The 19,843-nt window shown below is 39.4% G+C and overlaps 1 protein-coding gene across 7 annotated transcripts in view; it reads right to left on the reverse strand.

Annotated features, from left to right (window-relative positions):
- SERGEF (secretion regulating guanine nucleotide exchange factor) overlaps positions 1-19,843 on the reverse strand; it is a 157,559-nt gene that overhangs the window by 128,251 nt on the left and 9,465 nt on the right. For 6 of the 7 annotated variants that reach the window (XM_069857723.1, XM_069857719.1, XM_069857716.1 and 3 more), the window contains exon 8: positions 17,519-17,677. The exons of the other annotated variant lie outside the window; for it this stretch is intronic. In XM_069857723.1, coding sequence (XP_069713824.1) covers positions 17,519-17,677 — 159 coding nt within the window. The remainder of the gene's footprint in view (positions 1-17,518; positions 17,678-19,843) is intronic. 7 annotated transcript variants of the gene reach the window in all.

Raw genomic sequence — 19,843 nt, forward strand, 5'->3', positions numbered from 1 at the left:
TCATGATTAGAGAGTCATAACTGCCTCACCAGCTGTTCCTCTGGATCATTTTAAATTCAAACTACGATACATATCTCACTTTTAGACTTTTAATAGCAGTGCCTTAAAATGCAAATTGCTGGCTAAATTTAGTTACATGATTAAAAACAAATCTAACTCATCTCTACCCACCAAACAGAAGTGCTGCATTCAAGGTTCAATAGAGGACTTAACTCTTCATCAAAAAACAAAGACCTAACAAAAAGAAGGGGGAGGGAAAAAAAAAAAATCAAAGCACAATTTAGTGATGCCTTTAAAAAAGCAGGATGCATAAAACATTAACCAGCTATGGAAAACTATCTGTAAATGCATCATAGTATATCATAGGGTTTTTGTTCTGTTCTTCTGCAAATAAATTCTGCACTATGCTACTACAGCAGTATGAGTCATACACTTTTACTGACATTCTATATTTATATCTCCATGCCCTTCTGCACTGCTGTATGCTTTCTTCCATATAGGCCTCCCTAACCTGGAATTTCCTTTCTGCAGTTCAGCATCTCCTCAGCTAACATTCCCCAGAAAGCTGAATAGTTGCTTCTTTCTAAGCATTTATTCAATTCTTTCTGGACATCATTTTGAAAAAGCAACACCCTTGAACTATTATAACACAAAGCATATGCCCTTATTTGTTCATAATTATTTTCCTGTTCATATTCCCTTATTTCCTTTCTCTTTGTAAACAAACTGCTCAGGCATTTATCCCCTATGAAGTAAGGTCCAGGTCTTATTTCATTAGACTTAAGACACCACAGTGTGACAGAAAATCCTATTTAGAAATTACAAATTACAATACACCCATATTTTCCAGATCACCTTATGAAAAGCATTACTAATAGCTCCAATCTTGCAGATATTTGTGAATCTGCCTAACCTGGAGAGTGCAAGTGGTTCTGCTACTCTCCATATCCTATTGCCAGCTGAGCCTGTCCAAGAAGGAACAGGCATCTCTCTACAACAGATAAACAAAGTGAAGGTAATTAAGTTCCCAGCGCTAATATTTGTCTTTTTACGAGAGTCAAGGGCACGCTGTGGAAAGACAGACATGAAAATATCACAAGAAATGTTCTGGAATGGCAATCTGAAGAATTGGGCTTTTTTGCTGTTGTCCACGAGATAAATTCCTAAAAGCCCACTATCACACAGATTCCACTAAGTAACAAGCCTCAGACACGCATGATTCTGAAAAGTCACAACATCTACAAAGAAACAGGAAGGATTATAAAAACAGAACATTAGATGACTAATTCTGGGAGTGACTTAAGTGGCTTTAACTTTTTCAGCAGCTCCAGAAGCAGCTGAGTTCTACATCCAATGGAGCACGTCCCTAACTACATGCTGTTCTTAAGAAACACAGTACAAAGAACAAAACAGTGTCACAAAACCAACTATGACACCTCCAGACCCTCCCAGAGACCATCCCATTTGTTCAGAGTCAGAACCATTAGAACAGCAACTACAACTGACTAAGACAGAGTGGGCTGTTAACCTCAAATAATGAGCAGCTGTAACTGCAGCATCCTAACTGACACAAGGAACAAAACAGTCTAAAAGAGGACGGGAGGGAAAATCTATGCCCTTTGAAGTCAAGAGATGAATAATGAGCAATAAAGTAATGTATTCACTCTGGAATATTAACTCCATTTTTTCCTACCCCCAAGAGAGACTGAATTTGGGGAGTTGGGGGCAGGATTCACCAGATTACACTTCACAGGGCAAGATGCTTAACATCAAGACAACTGCAGGGAAACAGGGGACAAGGACATAAATATCTGCATAATGGCAAAAGTATCTAAATGCCATCTATGCCCTGAAAAAATTTTATTTCATAATCCACAAGAGCATGCTAGCAGAGTTGCCTTTGACTCCTGCCTTGTTTCAGCTCAGAGCTCTAACTCATCAGAATTCACATATAAAACACCATGAGAAGTTTCCAGCATTTCAGAGCTATAGGACACAGAGCATGAGACAGAGATTTAGAGAAACACATTCATAGAATCACCAGGTTGGAAGAGACCCACCGGATCATCGAGTCCAACCATTCCTATCAAATACTAAACCATGCCCCTTAGCACCTCGTCCACCCATCCCTTAAACACCTCCAGGGAAGGTGACTCAACCACCTCCCTGGGCAGCCTGTTCCAGTGCCCAATGACCCTTTCCGTGAAAAATTTTTTCCTAATATTCAGCCTAAACCTCCCCTGGCGGAGCTTGAGGCCATTTACATTAGAAATGCTACCAGCTATGTAAATACAATGAATGCAATGCAAGTCCCTTTTGTAAAGAAATCTGAAATTCCCTGCAAAGAACGAATTATACTAGCGAGATTTACTTCTGATGTTAACCAAATGAGGCAATAGCTGCCCACAACCATCTCTGTATAGCTATAGCATCTGTATTTGCTTGCAGTGCAAGCAAATTTATGCCTAAGGATTACCCAAGTATGTACACAAACAAGGTTGTAACAGTAACACATAAGTACTGATGTGCTATTCTGCCTGTTAACAAGAGGGCTTTAGGCTTGAAAGTGGTAGAGGAGAACTAAGAGATCTTTTCACCTTAGGAGGAAGAACAGAACAATGAAGATAAAAAATGGCTCTTCACAGCCTTCTTTTCCCTGACTTTTAAAAGGATGTTGATCAAAAGAAGCAGTACTTTCCCATTCATGCTTCACAGAATCCAATGAGATAGGACAGCTTGTAAAGACACCGTGAGCTTTCTCCTGGTCCTATAAAAGAAAGTGGCCAGGTGGGGAAGACTCATTGCTTCGCTCTGAAGCAAAAAGCTTAAAGTCAGACACTTGGAAAACAATTTTACATGTCAAGTTTGTGCCTACAGAGTATCAGTTCACTACAGGGACTTAAATCCCAAGAGCATGGGGCGACCTGATTTTGACAAACACTGCTCCAATGCAGCTCTGGTGGATTAGGGAACTTTAAATAACTACCCTAGATTTTTTAAACTGGACACATCAGCAGTTTGTTACGTTTCAACTATCAACTTCTGCCAATGTACGTGGCCAAAGTGTTTTGGATTTGTATGGTGTTTTTTTTAATCTCTACCAAAGTGAGCAAGCAAGAAGGGACAAACACAAAAGGATTTAACACTCTCCTTCATATTGTGTGACTTGTCAGGATGATTCTTCAAACCAGATGAACTTTCAGTAATCCACACTGCCACCGTTATACTGTCCCCCTAGCCTGACCTCCTCTTCTGGCAGTTTTATTGTCTGTTTTCTTTTAAATGAACTGCTTCAGCTCTAGATAGCTGCGTCACCAGCAGGCGCAAACATCAAGAAAAATATTTGTGTACAGGCAAATTCCTACAAAACAAGTATCAGCTGCTATAAGGTCCAAAACTCAAGACAAGAAATGCCAAATTGATTTTCAGTTTGCTTACTATTTTGAGCTTGAAAAAAAACAAGTAGGAAGACGTATCGCCCTAAAGAAGTTTTTATATCTATTTATTTATTTATTTATTTATATTTGTTTGGGGTAGCTTTGTAAAGGGAAGTTTTTAGAAATTCTAGAAAAATAAGATTTCCTATATTCAGAATAAAAAAATCTGAGCAAAACTGACATAAAGCACTGTTCCTGAATAGATCTTTGTCTTTGCACTGTTTTGTACAATTTTTCTTTTAACTAAATGACATTGATAGGAAGTTAGAATAAGTTACCTAAGGAAATCCCACCCCTCCAAGGGTTTCTATTGTGCACGAATCAGATGCTAATACCTTTTTATAAGCCAGGTTTTCGTCCCAAAAAAGGGGCCTTGTAACTACTGTGATTATTTTATTCTTAATACATTTTGTGTTCCTCATAATAACAAACAGAAAAGAAAGCAGACCTGAAACAAACAAGCTCTTAAATTCAGCAGAATATCCTCAAAACCTAAAACACATCCTGAGGGAAATGGATAAATGCAATTCCTCACCCATTTGGGATCCATACAGAATATATGTACCTACACTGAGAGACGGTCTCTGCACTGAAGTTCAAATAAGAACTACTACAACCAGAAGGAGCTGCACCTGAGTTTCAAAAATAGGACTTAAAAACCCCAACACAGATATGCTAAAAAGCTTGCAAATTCACCTTCAAAATTTTCTTTGGGGTATGAATGATTTATTTGTTCTTCGGTGCCATTAATACTGCGCCTCACTTACTAACACAAGCTGTTGGAGTCCAGCTCTGGGTCCTCCCTCTCTGAGCAGGTACATCCATTGCCTACTGACAGCTGCTCCTGTTCACTGGACTTGAAGTCTGTTGGTGTGGCCCTCTTCAGCTTTTAGTTGCAAGTGTCTTAAGGTAGCAGGTTAATCTTGCTACATGGTGCTAGCGGCCTCTCAGACTGTGCTTCCATGCAATAATTATTTAACATATGAGTATCCAAAATATACTGCCAAAATGAAAACTGATCTGGAGATCAACACCAACATAATTCAAAGTTAAACAAAACCAACAGATAATACATTCCTACTATATTGCAGGAATTCATTATAAGGTTTGGAATTCAACAGCATTTATAAGCAAAGCAATACTTTTCATGGGCTGTATTAAGAAAAATCATTAATCTTTAACTGATTTTGCTTAAAGAACACAACAAATTGTTAAAGGATATCAGTTGCAAACGGCATTTGTCTGTGTTGAACGACTCGGGTGCTAAAACATAGGCATCAGTCATGTTATTTTCAGCTAAGTCAGCTAGATGCACAAAGATTAAAACCCCACCAACTAGAAAATATCCCATGGCACATACTTTGTTAAGACAGAGATAGAACTTCATGATTAACAGTAGCACAGCGTCATTCCTAGCACTCAAACATGGACAATGTAAGATGTACATATTGCCAATTGAATTTTTTCATCACAGATTTGTGTTAGATTGTTTTATGGCTCCTCACAACTGGAATAATTTAAAGATCAAAAGCAAACAGTCTTGATACCAAGTAAAACAAGTGGATACAGTCTGCTGGCAGATCGCATTGTCCTTCCCAATTATTAAAGAAGGAGAGAAAGCCTTTCTACAAGACTACAAACCAAAATTCACAGCTGTCAATATAGCTCTTGTATCCTGTAGGGTGTTACCTCAAATTCACTATTTGAAAAGTACTTCAAGGTAATCATGAAAGGAACAAGCCAGATAGGCTTCATGAAGGGTATTTTCCTGTCTGTTTTTTTTGTTTCTTTAGAAAAAGAAGTCCTGAAAGGTACTGTTTTTTAGAAACACTCAACTGCCACTAAGCTCTTAAAAAGAATATTTTCTATGTTCAAAGTACAGTATGATTCATTAGTGAGCATTAAGCCCGAATAATTAATTACTAAACAGGAAATGTCATTTAAAGGTTATGAAAAGAAGTATTTAACAGTCTCAAAATGTTACTAAGGCTAAATGAGATCTCTAGATCAATGCACATTCATGCACAGATTGTGTACACATAGGCAGCTTCTTTCAGAAGTTGAGCTTAGTAATGCTTATCTTAGTAAGTGCTTAACTTCAAATCATGTTACTTTAAAATGCAATAAACATTTCTCTTATACACATGTCCAGAGACAAACAAAACTTAAGAGAGCAAAGTAAATACACATTGTGTTTGGCAATCAGTTGCCATACAGATTAGTTCAACTATGATGTTTCACTATTGGTTTCAGCTTCCAGTTTTTTATTCAATGCAAAGTGAGGACAAAGTACTTCTACCTTACTAAGTAGAATTGTTTGTCTGTGACCATGTAAAAGGGGACCTACAGGAAAGCTGGGGAGGAGCTCTTTATCAGGGAGTGCAGGAATATGACGAGGGGTAACAGTTTTATGCTGAAAGAAAGGAAATTATATTAGATATTAGGATGAAAATCTTCAGTGTGAGGGTCATGAGGCACTGGAACAGGTTGCCCGGAGAAGTCACTGATGCCATGTTCAAGGCCATGCTGGATGAGGCTAAGAGCAACCTGATCTAGTGGAAAGTGTCCCTGCCCATGGCAAAGAGGGTTGGAACGGAATGATCATTAAGGTCCCTTTCAACCCAAACCATCCCATGATTCTATTCTATGTTATATTCTCTTTGTATAATTGCAAAGTTTCTGAAGCGCACATTCTCACTGATGGTCAGTTTCACATCAATGCCTTACAGTCCTAAGGGCTTTGAGAAACGAAGTTTTCATTCAATCCCACCATCATTCCACTACATGCAACTATGTTGTGTGATGTGACAACATTCAACACTCAAAATTAAATCATCGTTCCCCGCCCTGCCCCCTTCTTCCTCTCCCCCCTAATTTCCTAGCTGGCAAGGGCTGTAGGGATGAACAGCCCAGCCCAGTCTTCCACAGTCTACGCTTGTTGTTGACTAACACAGCCCGAAAAGGCAGTGTCAGTGCAGAGGGCTGCTGGGACCCACAGCACATGGATGTCTAGAAGTTGAATCAAAAGCCAGAAGGCAGAAAGGAAGTGACTCAAGTTACATAGTCTCTGGCCCAGTCTGTCAGAACAATGATCAATTAATAGCGGTCTTGCAAGTTCATTATTCTACAGCTGGATCTACCCTATGAATGGGAAACTTAGAGGCAGCTTATGACAGAAGTTAACAAGGCAGTGAGTTTTCTGTTGCCTTTACCTTTGCTCCTTTTCAGCTTTAAATGGGTGAATTAACAGAGATATTAGTACAACGTGAATGAAACTTTTTCAATATGGCTTAACGTAAAAAAAACAGAAAGAGTTTAACAAAAGAGCAAGTGGCTCCAATAGTGCCAACAGTTCCAGCTACAAGAAGTAGAGTGAAGAACCAGAAAGACAAGGACACTGATGGTCAAATTCCTCCTCTTCAAATGAAATCTGTACTAGCTTTGTACCCTGATTACACAATCGTTGTGAAAGAGGAGGCATTTCCAAGAGAATTATCATCATCGCAATTGTAACAGTTTAATTTGCTTTAAGGGAAAAAAGAATAAGAGAAAGTAAAACCCCCAAGAAACAGCTCATAGCAAGGCTGCCCTTCTCAGCCTAAAACTACAACTCCTCTTGCAAATCAGCTCTAGTGGTATAGGATATTGAAAACAAAACAAATACCACATTCACTAGTTTCCTGTATACAAACACCATAAGAAAGTATTATTTCATAATACAGAAGCTACCACTGTCAAGAGTCCAGCTGAAAGCCTTCCAGCAGAAACAGAACCCAGATACGGCCCACACATCATAATCAGGAATGGATTCTTTGTTTTGTGATAGGAATGGTAGAGAATACAGAAAATCAAAGCCACTGTCACACATGTTATTTACCTTTGTGAGATAGGCCAAGCCTGTCTCGAAATGGCTAGAGATCAGGGGATTACCTTTCAGCTTTTGCATTCTTTCATAAACTCAAATTAATCTACAGTTTACAGACTGTTCCTGGTATCCTTCACTGCTTAGTACTGTCTGTGTGTTGTCAATGAGGCCCCATTAGAACTTTCTTCCCTATTATCTTCCACATACTTGCTAACGTATCTGACTTTTACATTTGCTAAATATATGGCTCGTCATAAACTGCAGCAATCCAACCACAGAAACCGAGGTAAACAAACAAAAAGGAAAAGTAATGAATCTCTTAGCTCACACTCTAACGACCTGCAAAAAAAATCTATACCACATTCACATTTTAAAGGTTCATTTTTCCAAAAGCTTTTTAAACATCAAAGTTCCTTCAAGTTAGGACACTCGCATTGCTTGAGTCCACATCACTTGCAAAAGCAAAAGACAGGCTATGGCACCAAAAAAGTAAATTCAATATAACACAGTCCTGCTTCTCGCACATGTAGTCTATGTTAGAAAAGCTCCAGAGTGTAATGTTGAATGGTAGCTGAGTCATTTTCCAAACTCCTCCAGTCATGGAGTACTTACTAAAATACATTTGGACAGGACTAAGCAGGCATGAAAGGAAGTCAAGGCCAGGAAAACCTGGATAGACTAGCCTTCTGCACTGTATCTTCCTCTTCTACTGTGGGGGTGGCATTCTATAGGCTGCCATACACACGATGAATAGAAAAGATCTGCAAAATTTGTCATAGCTGTTTTCCTCCTGTTTTACAATCCTTGATAAAAACACTCAGTGTTTATCATGACCTAAATTTTACAAAGATCCATTTAAATCCTTCTCTCCATAGACCACCTAAGTCTCCATTTGCCAATACACTCACAGTACAGCTTATAAGTGGAATTTCAAATACACATTGAGATAAGTTTCCTTGCCCTTAATGCAAATCATTGGTATTTCTATTTTAAAAATAATAGCTTCAATCAAAATTACTGACAACTAATCTTCCCAACACCTCTTTCCACATACAAAAGATGTAACATGGTACGGTAAGCACAACTATTTACTGCACCAACTAGAAGTTACTAAGAACAAGGAGGAGCAAAAGAGGGATAGTGACCAAAGAAACTAAACAAATTACTCAGAAGATGTTGTTTGCGAGGTTCTGTGGAAAAATTTTGCTATGAACAACTCTGAACACTCAATTCTAACCCTTCAGAATGTACCTTCATGTTTCATACTGAACCTAGTCTCCTCCTCAGCAACCAAACCGTAGAATTTCTTTGAGACTTTTACCAAAGTCACATAGAACTAACCCCTAGCAGTGAGCAGCAGAAATAGGCATGTAGAATAACAAAGTCATATACAAACATACACACACTCTAACTTTATAAGTTTAAAAATATAGCCAAGGAATGATGCCAAGTTATGGAGCCAAAGAAAAAGCCAATCTCTTCTAGCTATTTACAGCCATCTAGAATTCAAATCCATACAATATTGAAAGTAAAATTCAGGAGGCTTTAATGTTCAGCGTACTAAAAAGTCATCAACTTGGTAACAAAAGCTGATACTTATCAAACAAAACAAAAACAAGAGACTGTATAAGCCAGAGCCAGCCCATGGCTTTTGTTTATTCAGTTCTTGTCAAAGGAAGAACAAAACACATTTATATAAGAAACACATTTGTGTTGTAAGATAGAACTAAACAAGATGTAGTTGAAGGCTCCCGTTGTGCTGGTGAGCCATAGCTGCTGGAGACAAAATCTGTTGTCTCAACAGAGGACACACAAGATCTGCAATTTACTGAGAACCATCTTCTGGCAGAAAATCTTCCCTGAGAGTCAGTGGCAATTTAGCAGTCAAAAGAACAGTCTTCCATATTGGCCCCAGAAAAACCCTACTCCCATCCTCCTCAAAGATAATTGTTGTAGGATTTGGCTGCTTAAGTCTCATTTGAAGAAATAAACTCTAATTTTCAGATCCTTGCTGCTTGATGAAAGTATTCCCATCAAAACTCTGGAACAGATAACAGGATAAACTTCATAAATTGCTGGTCACCTAAAACCTAGCTTAGGTTTTCTGGGTTTCCTTGCTTTTTCCTCTCTTTATTCAGTCTACCACACTGACCATCTCCCTGATCTCATGAAAGAAATAAAGTCCAAAACATGAAAATACACCAAACTTTAACCTCCATAGCACAAAGACAGCAGTAACAATTTGTCCAGGCCTGCATACCTGCTCAACTTTAGTCTCAATTGCCAAGGCAAAGTAAAGCACAGCATATTCCATGAGGTCCCTCAATCAAAAAGATTATGCTAATCTAGGCAGCCCAACAGCACAAGATCACAGAGGTAACAAAGAATCTTACTGTACATTGCAATAAGGTTAAACTCCGATAAATACTGGGGAAAAGGAGGGTGACCACAGTAGCTCCAGTGACAATTTAATGCAGTCACTGCACCTGCAACCCAGCATCTTCTAAAAGAAGAAGAAAAAAAAAAAAAAAGAAACCAACATGAAGTGATTATCTTCTAGAAGCTACAATTCTGTCAAGTAAAAATTTCTGGGCTTAACACTGGGGCATACAAGTGGAATTAAAAAAACACACTTTGGAATAACTCACATGACCTCCCCTGTGACAGCTCTTTCTTCTTTAAAATCTATGCATCTTCAGCTGATGTCCTTTGTTGCTTTCCCTTATTATGCACAATAAAAATACTCATTAACAGTAAAAAAATATAAAAGGAAGTCTCTTAGGCATAAGTTCCCATTGCTTCATATTGTCGAGCTACAGCACTGTAAGGAGGAGGTAAGAATGACCACGCACAGCAAAACCACAGAAGCAAGACCACAGAGAAGCAAGTGCAGTTATCAGGTTTTAGTTGGAGTTTACTTAACCTGAAGCAGATGGACAAAGCATTTCTCTTTCTTAAACATTCATTTTGCAAGTTCTGCTTCAAAGCAGTTGTGGGGTTCTTAACAATTTAGGTTTTTTATTCAGCTGTTTTTTAGTATTCTACCCGTTTCCCAAAACCCAGCATCCTACCAAATGAATACAGCTACCTCACACTAAAAAGAACATCAGGGGCTCCAGTTTCTAACTCTTTGCCAGGTACAGTGGCTAAAAAGAGGAAAGGAGAGTCTCCATAAACCAGATGCATTATTGGTATCACAGATAAGCATTTAAGAAAAACAAATTAATCGGCATTTACTGTCCTAGGAAGCTGCTGAAAAATTCAAGGCAGAGAAAGTATGCGGTCCAGTACGAGGAAGGCTGCCGAGTCTCAATTCAAAAGAAAACTGGAAAGGACCTCTAGTGGGCTGAAACTGCAGTGCTCGAGGGCCAGAGAGTAACCTCCTTCCACTACACCTCCCTGCAGTTACATCACACCTACTGCATCACTCGCCAGCAAAGCCCGACAGTTTTACCTAGTGACTGGCGTCAGAGAAGGCAGCGCAAGTGCAATTACAGCAGGAAACCTTGTTTTCAGGCCAACTAGTTGGAAATATTCCCTCGGTTTTTTTCTCAGTGTTTAGAGAGACACATTTTCATTTGCTTTGGAAAAAAACAGGAGATGGGTTCTGTTTTACCATCTATTTCACCAACATGTTAGACCACTTTGGAGTGGTTTTATGTGGACTAAATGACATGACATGAAGGGACGTTCAAAGGCACACAAATTCAGATGCACCTTTGGAATGAGAACTCGGAGCATTATTCAGACTATGTCAAGGCATTTTGTTCTTCCAAGACTTTTTAGCTGTAGGCAGTTCTGCATAGGCAGAAATACCATTTTAACTGTATTCTTAAGGTAACTCCTTCTGGGTGAAAGAGCTTGGAATCCTTTAACTGAACTCAAACAAGGCCTAATTTCATGTGACAGTACATGAAAAACAGATTAGTGAATGTATTCAGCAGAATACTTAGATAATAAAATAGGCTAGATTAAGAAAGCTTATTTATTAGGCATCCCAGTTAAAAAGAAAATAACTTGTTTTGAATTGAACTTGATGATTCACCTCTAAGTTTTTAACGGACTTCTCTTGCTATATTTAGGTTTGCCTTCAAGTCAGATCAGTTTTATCATTTCCCAAAGTAGCCTAATTTACATCTTCAGCTTTACAAACCACAACTTAGCTCTCTTTTAAATGATCTAAGCAATAACCTCTTTCAGTAGTTACCCTCAAAGGGTTTGAATCAACTTGAGAATGACCACAAATTAAAGTTGACATTGTTAAGTGGAGTGATGCAAGACATCTGTTCATTATTATTCAAAAATAATATCACCTATACTGCAGTGGTGCTCCTTGTGCCATTAAGCAGAGTGCTGGAAAGGAAGCAAGCCATTTCACAGAGCAGTTACCTGAAGAGAATAATACTTGCACTTGGAGTCTGAGGCCAGAAGAATGCATCTGGTCTGTCCTTCACATAAAGCAGTATCAGTACTGCCCTGTCATAACTGAAAGCCTGAAAGTCACTTGACACAAGCATTCATACAGAAAGTAACAACTAATCCAAAGACACAAACAAGTTAACATCTTGCCATCAGAGACCTGAACAAAAAGTAGCCAGGGTCTCTCAATCTTAATCTTTTTAGATCAACCACCATTGACTAGGACTATCACTAGTACCGAAATAATATAACCTATTTTGAAGGAGTAGTAGTGGTGCCACAACACCTAATTGTTTGTCTCTCCTCTGCAGAAATCAGTAATCAAAGCTCAAAAAGAAGCAGTTGTCTGTCTTGAAGGATTTTGTGAGTTATTTTACAAAAAGATTGCATACAATGGAAATAGTCCAAAAGGCATCCCCATGACTAAAACGGATAAAAAATTGGAGCTGATGAGGATTAGTTAAAGGCAAAGATGTAAAACACAACATCCTATGAAAACATCCCTTAATGTTTTTAAGTCAAGCAATCAATTTCTCAGGAATCAACTTCTTGAATCTGAACTAATTTATGATAGAAAAAACAGCAAATGAAAAGAGACTTGATGAAACTCAGAAGAGAAATTACAGGAAACAGGACCTTCGGAACAGCTGCTGAATGAGGTGGAATATAACATATTAAAGAGTTGCGGATATTAAAGTGATTTCAGGTGCAATTAAAATCACTTGTAAGGACAGAGTGGGAAAGAAATTTAAAGAAAGGGATACCTTAATACAGAAGAAGAAAATATTTTTGCTGTATTCTTTCTTTTCCTATAATAAAGTTGGTAACTTGAGCTCACTTTCAAAGTGTCAAATGACTGCATCCATGCAACTGCCCACAAATCCTCCAGATGGTTGCTTTTAACACCACCACTGTCTCATTTACTTTTCAGTGATCCATTAGTTCTGTAGTCAAGCACTGTTCATCTGATCTGGCAGATAAAGATGAAAACGTCATTTTGAAATGGCAGAATTTGTGAATTTATGCATGAACAGCACGTCCACCTTTTATTCACACAGTTTCTTCCTGTATCTTTCCAGTGAGAAAAGTTTTGATTTACTGTCAAGACAGCTGCAATTACAAATGTTTTATTATTACTACTCTGGCCAGGATTAATGTTCCCAGAACAAAAATCCAAACAGAACTCTAAGTATTTGTAACCATCTCTTAAAATTCCACTGCCTTCTATGGAAAACACAATATGACTTCAGATACAGTAGCATAAATATTAAACTGTTAATTTTGCATCATGGTGAAACTACTAATTAGAAAAATATTACCCATTCTTTCATGCAGCAAAATCCCTATACATGACTATGTTTTTCCAAAGTATATTCCTACCTTCCACAGTGAACAGAGAGAAGCATCACACTACAATAATCCTTCCTTCCATTTTCCCATGTCCAAAAATCACTCTATTTTGTTTCCTTTCCACTAACTGTGGAACTCCCCAGAGTACGGATAGCAGGAAGTGTTTACATGCATGGTCTCCAAAGTGGAGTGCTTGGAGCCCAGGGGATGTGAAAGACAACCCACTGGAGTACAAGAAGAAAATAATAAATAAAGAATAATCTATTAATAAGTTAATAGATTAAATGTTTTCATTTAGTTAATACTTTATGTAATGTTTATTTAATCTTCCTAATTCTTTATAAAATTTCTATTGCACATGTTTTATAGTTTGTGTGAAATATTGCAGTAGTACATGTCTATAAATTATAAATAGTTAAGTTTACATATATTGGGGGTGGTCAAAATAAATTTCTACTGATAGAGGTGCACAGTCTACAAAGTTTAGAGACCTCTGGTTTATGTGACTTGAGCACCAGGAAACTGAAGCAGCACATCTTCCTTTGCTAGATGGAGGTAAAAATATTGGAGGAAGAACCACAAGCAGGGAAAAGTTTACAAGTGGGCTGCATTTTTCAGTTACTTAGCAGCAAGTTTAATCACAGGCAGTCAGTGATTTTTTAGAGATAGTTAAGTGCTTAGCTCATACTATGACTATTAGTTGAGCAACTCTTGAAAATCCCATGAGGTTCTGACTGGTATCTAGAGGCGGTGAAGGGACATTCAGAATCTTATTCTGGATGATTTAAGTTAACATCCATTGACTTTCAATGAGATTTAAAATTCTAAGTACATAAAATTCAGTTTCAGCAATAACTTATGCCACTGCATCACTTGGCTGGTTTTCTAATGCAGATGTAAAAAGTCAGCCTATTTTTATTTAAGTTCTTCTCAAATATTCATGAAAAAAAATACAGCTGCTAGTCACTCAATGTACTTTTTTTCTTAAAAAAATATTTGATACTAAAAAATTCACTCATTCCTGTAATGGCCATCGATAAGTATCAAATAAGCGAAACATCAAAGTTAGTAACACTTTGGGGACATTTTACATGGTGAGTATACATTATTAAGAAATAGCGAAGCAAGGCAAACTATGTCGAGAAGACCCTCCTTTTAAAAACTAGGTTATCCTGACTAATGTCTACCTTCTGCCATTTCTGTTCCAGTTAGAATGACCCTAGGCACTTTAGTCAAGCAGTATACATTTTGAGATAAATTCCTTTACTCCACTGGAAAATCTTCCAAGCAGCACGTAGCATTGATTACAGCTCTGAAATATCCAACATAGCATCCTCTAAAACTCAGAGTTCAACCATTTCTTTTTAACAGAAAACAGAGCAGCCAGAGTAACACAGGTGTTTTTACATGACATTTCTCTCATGTAATTTGATGTCAAACAATGAGTGCTATGAAACAGAATGCTTAATAAATTTGTTTTTCTAGTCACACGTCACATCCCTCCAAATTCCACCACAAAGAGTTTGGATCTGGGGATTCTGGTAAGTTGAACATGAGCCAGCAGTGTACACTGGCAGCCAAGAGGGCCAACAGTGTCCTGGGGTGCATCAAAGATGGCATTGCCAGCCAGTCAAGGGAGGTGATCATCCTGCTCTACTCTGCACTGGCGTGGCCTCACCTTGAGTACTATGTGCAGTTTTGGATGCTGCAGGATAAAAAGGATATAAAGCTACTGGAGAGTGTCCAGAGGAGGGCCACAAAGTTGGTGAACGGTTTAGAGGGGAAGCTTTATGAGGAACGGCTGAAGTCACTTAGTCTGTTCAGCCTGGAGGAGACTGAGGAGACACCTCATCGTACGTCTACAGTCTCCTCACAAGGGGACAAGGAGGAGCAAGTGCTGATCTCTTCTCTCTGGCAACCAATGACAGGACCCAAGGGAGTGGCAGAAAGATGTGCCAGGGGAGCTTTAGGTTGGATATTAGGAAAAGGTTCTTCACCCAGAGGGTGGCAGAGCACGGGAACAGGCTCCCCAGGAAATCAGTAATGTTGCCAAGCACAAAAATATTCGAGAAGCATCTGGACAATGTCCACACATACATGGTGTAAATGTTGAGGTTGTCCTATGCAGGAACAGGAGCTAGACTTGATGACTGTTGTGAGTTCCTTCCAATTCAGAACATTCCATGATTCTATGAATTAAAACAGACACCTTTCTCCAGAGCAAGGGACACTACTCCATGACTGCTTCAGGATTTGCAGCACTAATTTAACAGAACAGTTAAGCACCTGCTGACCTTTGGGCACATCAGAACTCCATTTGAAGTACACTACTCATCCTGAAGGATGCCTCCTTCAACGGCAGAGGCAATCAGCTCCAGGGCAGGCGCACATACCCACCAGGAAGCACAAGGTCTCATAGAATCATGAAAGTGGAAGGAGTTCATAGAATCATAGAATCACCAGGTTGGAAGAGACCCATCAGATCATCAAGTCCAACCATTCCTATCAAATACTAAACCATGCCCCTCAGCACCTCGTCCACCTGTCCCTTAAACACCTCCAGGGAAGGTGACTCAACCACCTCCCTGGGCAGCCTGTTCCAGTGCCCAATGACCCTTTCCATGAGGGTCAGGGGCAGACAGCTCGGTGTGCTCAGGTGGAACAGCTTCTGCAGCTGGTGGCTGAGCTGCGGGAGGTGGTGAGAAGGCTGCATAGCATCAAGGAGGGTCAGGAGGAGTTAGAGAGCTGGTTCCAAGCTGCTATGGACCCACAGTCAAACAGCCAGAAACTTCCCCACCAGCACATACAGAAGGGAGGTAGGACAATAACCCAAAAAAACAGAAGCCTGCAAGAACAAAGACCAGCAGGAAGAAGAGGCTTTCTCCAAATTCTGCGATGCCCTTGTAGAACCAATTCATTCTGAAGACTGAAGAGGAAACACCAGGAGACACATCAGGAGAGACACTGGAACTGAATAAGGCAGCCCAGTCTGTTCCCTGGATAACAACCAACACAACTAAGAAGAGGCAACAGGACAAGGGGTAACAGTTTTAAGCTGAAAGAGGGGAGATGTAGATTTTTATTATGAACAAATTCTTTACTGTGAGTGTGGTAAGGCACTGGAACAGGTTGCCCAGAGAAGCTGCAGAAGCCCCATCCCTGGAGCTGTTCAAGGCCAGTTTGGAAGAGGCTTTGAGTAACCTAGCACTCCTTGAACTGGTACCCATAATTACACAACTAAGTATACATCAATAACAGACCTGGGGCCCTTTAAGCAGTTTTCCTACTAAACAGGTTGTATCCTGACTGGCCAACAGGCTCTTCCATCTCCAATGTGACTTTAGGAAAAAAGCTTTCATCTGCTTATCATTTCCTCACCTGGCAGTTTATACAACACAAAAGCAGAAATTCACATATGCTACCCCTGTTAATATAACTCTGGCTGTTCTGTTTGTTCTATGGAAGACTTTCATCCTTGTGATGTGCAAAGAAACAAATAGCACAGACTGTTCACATGTGATCACTACAGAAGTTTGTCTTATCTCTCCATCTCATCTACGCCCTTGCATTTCACAACAGAGCAGGAATGCAAATGCATTCAAGTGAACTTTGTCAGATCTAATGATGCCTCTTTTTACTGATCTTTCCTAAATATTTTCTAGGTTTGACCACAAACACATATACACACCAGCTTATTTTAGTTTATTGACTTTCTTCTGAACACATGATTTTATTTGTCCTTACTCTAAAGAACAGCAGCACAAAATGATAGGCTTACTCTTAAACTACAGTCGTGCAAAGCCATGGAATTTATTTCACTTACTGCAATGAGACAATGTCTTCACAAACGGGAAGGCAGAAGCAGATGGCTCTTGACTATGCCTCTTCTTAAGATCCTCAGCTAAATTCAGCTAACCTGGGAACGGTACATATCTGTGCCCCCACATCTTTCAGACAGACACTTGCTCTGGATTATCTTCCCCTCTGCCCCTAATTCATGTACCCTGAATAAGAGTTTTGCCCATTAACCTATTGCCAAATAAAGTCACATCTTGGAAGCTGCAGCCACATTTTCCTACCTCTCTATTTTCTAAAGCAAGTTTTCCATCAAATTTTTTTTCTTTCCAAAGATGATGTCATAACTTACCCAGCAGACCGACCTTCAGAAGCTCACATATATTCTGGAATACCAGTAACCTGATGATGCAAAGAGGCTGATCCCCTCTAGTGTGTACATCCAGGCACTACTGTATTTAGGAAGATGTTAGCCCCTCCAATCTATAAGCACAATAATACTTCAAGGACAGAAGACAAAGGATGTCTGTCATTAACATTTTCAAGTGACAGACATTACTCAGGTGAAACTGCAAATCTCTGCATCCAACCAGAACACTGTTTGCATGCAATAAAGACAATTTACTGGTTTGCTGCTTTTAAGATATCCTACCTGTTTGTGCCACCAAGTGGGTCCAGCCACTCCAAACTGCTCCAATCTTTTCACTTGAGAAAAACTCAGTCTCAATCTTCTTGGGCTCAACAAGAAAGATCTCTTTGCTCACTAGCTGCCCATGTTTGTTGCTACCCCAGACACAAAGGTGTCCTTCATCTACAACAGACAGAGAAGTAAAATTTGTTGAAAGTGATATACATACAACACCAGCAGATACCAGGCTCTAACTCAGTGATGCTGAGGAAAGAACAAAGTTTCATTCGATTCGCATTTTCACTGTATGATTCTTCCTATCACTCTTTACCACATGCAGGGACACTGTAACTAGCATGTAAGAAATATTTGCAAGGGCTTTAAACAACATAGCCCATTTTCTGAGGGTTACACTAACTCCCTGAAGCAAGAACAGCTTTCAGGTCAAACTTCCTAGACCTCGTTTCTGCCACAAGCCTCTCAAAAGACACTGAAAGATGTTTACAGTAAAGGCCAACTTCCACTAGAAAACTAACTACAGTATTCAGCTTCTCTGAGGAAAAAAAAACAAAGCATCTGGGAGACACTCACCGAGCAGCCCCTCTCAGTCTACCCTGTTCTTGCAGGCCAGCTTGCACCTCTGACACAAATCTTTAATTTGGTCCAGTAAATAACTTGCTGAACCGAAGCAAATAATTCATCCTACCCTTATCTGGGACTCTTCAAAGCCTGGCTGGCTGCTCCTGCTCTGCATTACAGTCTCTCAGCCTCTCTACAAGAGCTACAGACATCTAGCTCTGCTCAGAACTCTCCTGCCATCTTCAACTTGAGCAAATTCAGTAAATACCCCAAAGCACAGGCAGTCTAATGCTCTTTGTGTCACCTTGCTGTGACTTCCTAAAGGCATGTGACACAACGCTATGAACATACAACTAAAGCAGGTACCACACCATCACAAGGTGAAATTAAAACATTATCATGCCTCAGAACAATGTCAGACAATTAGTGAGAGACTTGTGTAATTACTTGTCTTTTCACACTCCTTTTGTAATATAAGTATTCGTACAAATGCACACTCCAGGATTCCAGTCAGGGGGTAATTATATTTACAGAAACATCCATTTTGCTTCCTGTGTTTCACTGGTGCAAGCTAGAGTTTCTCACAGCCTAATGACCATTTGACAGTAACAAGATGACTGTTCAGATGCGTTCTTCTGCAGATATTACATATCATTAGTTCATTTTTTTCAGCACAAATATTATTCTACCCAGGTTCTAGGCCTCCCTATTAAAAAAATATAAACCATAAAACACACTTAACAGAACATGAGCTGTGTCAGGTCTCCTTAAATCTTTCGCTACCCTGTACAAGCTGCAAGCATAAGAAGTAAAGCTTGTATACATGAAGTACATGATCATGGGCCCAGAAAGCCTGGATGGCAAATCACTTGCAATGTCGAATTGTTCAGAGCACACATCCACAACATTCAAGGCTTCTGGGAGTCTCAGGTCAGCACTGAACTCTTTAAAAGCAGCATGACAGAAGTAAATCTTTCAGAGCCAGGGGCGGGGGGGGGAATAAAGTAGGACTTAAGCTACGCTATATTTAACGATCTCAGGTTGCTAACAGTAATAGGAAGAATGAGCCAGGAGAATTCCACTATAGTAATGCTGGTGAAAAACAAGGAGAGGGGGAGAAGCCAACACTCATCCAGTAACACAATGACAGTCATCTGCAGGATTTCTCGCATTCACTCAGTAAAACAACACAACTAAAATGAAAAGGAGGGAAAAAAGGAATCAAGCAATTTTTTCATTCAAATTTTCTGCTCAAATTATAAATTCTTTCCCAGACTGAAGTGCATACACCTTCCAGCGAGGGAAAAAAAGAGTGACAGAAACAGCTTGTTTCAACAAAGAAAAACATCGTGGCCATTTATGGTTCTACAATTAACATGCACTGCCTCCGTCACCTCCTTTTTTACCTCCAGAAGGTGTGCTTCCTTTATCCTTGGAAATGTTGCATGCTCAACCCTCATCTCATTTCTTCAGTAGGTTTTAACAAGACACTAAGAATCAGTGCCGTATTCCTCTCACTGGAGCTTTCATGCCTATACAGGTAGACTACCACCCTCTTTTTAAAGAAACCACCGTTCAGGTTTGCAGTAACCCTGCCTGGGTTGAAAAACTGCCTCACTGCAGGTGACTGGTATCCTACCAGCAGGTGGCTCAGGAAACATAGCCAAAAAAATTGCAGCACAGCGAGAGATACCTAGAAAAAAAATCCCCATTCAAATACTACATCCTGCAGGAGTATCTTTACTATTTCAAGTATCTTTGCAATACAAC

Source organism: Phaenicophaeus curvirostris, chromosome 5 (assembly GCF_032191515.1).
Source record: "Phaenicophaeus curvirostris isolate KB17595 chromosome 5, BPBGC_Pcur_1.0, whole genome shotgun sequence".
NCBI lineage: Eukaryota > Metazoa > Chordata > Aves > Cuculiformes > Cuculidae > Phaenicophaeus > Phaenicophaeus curvirostris.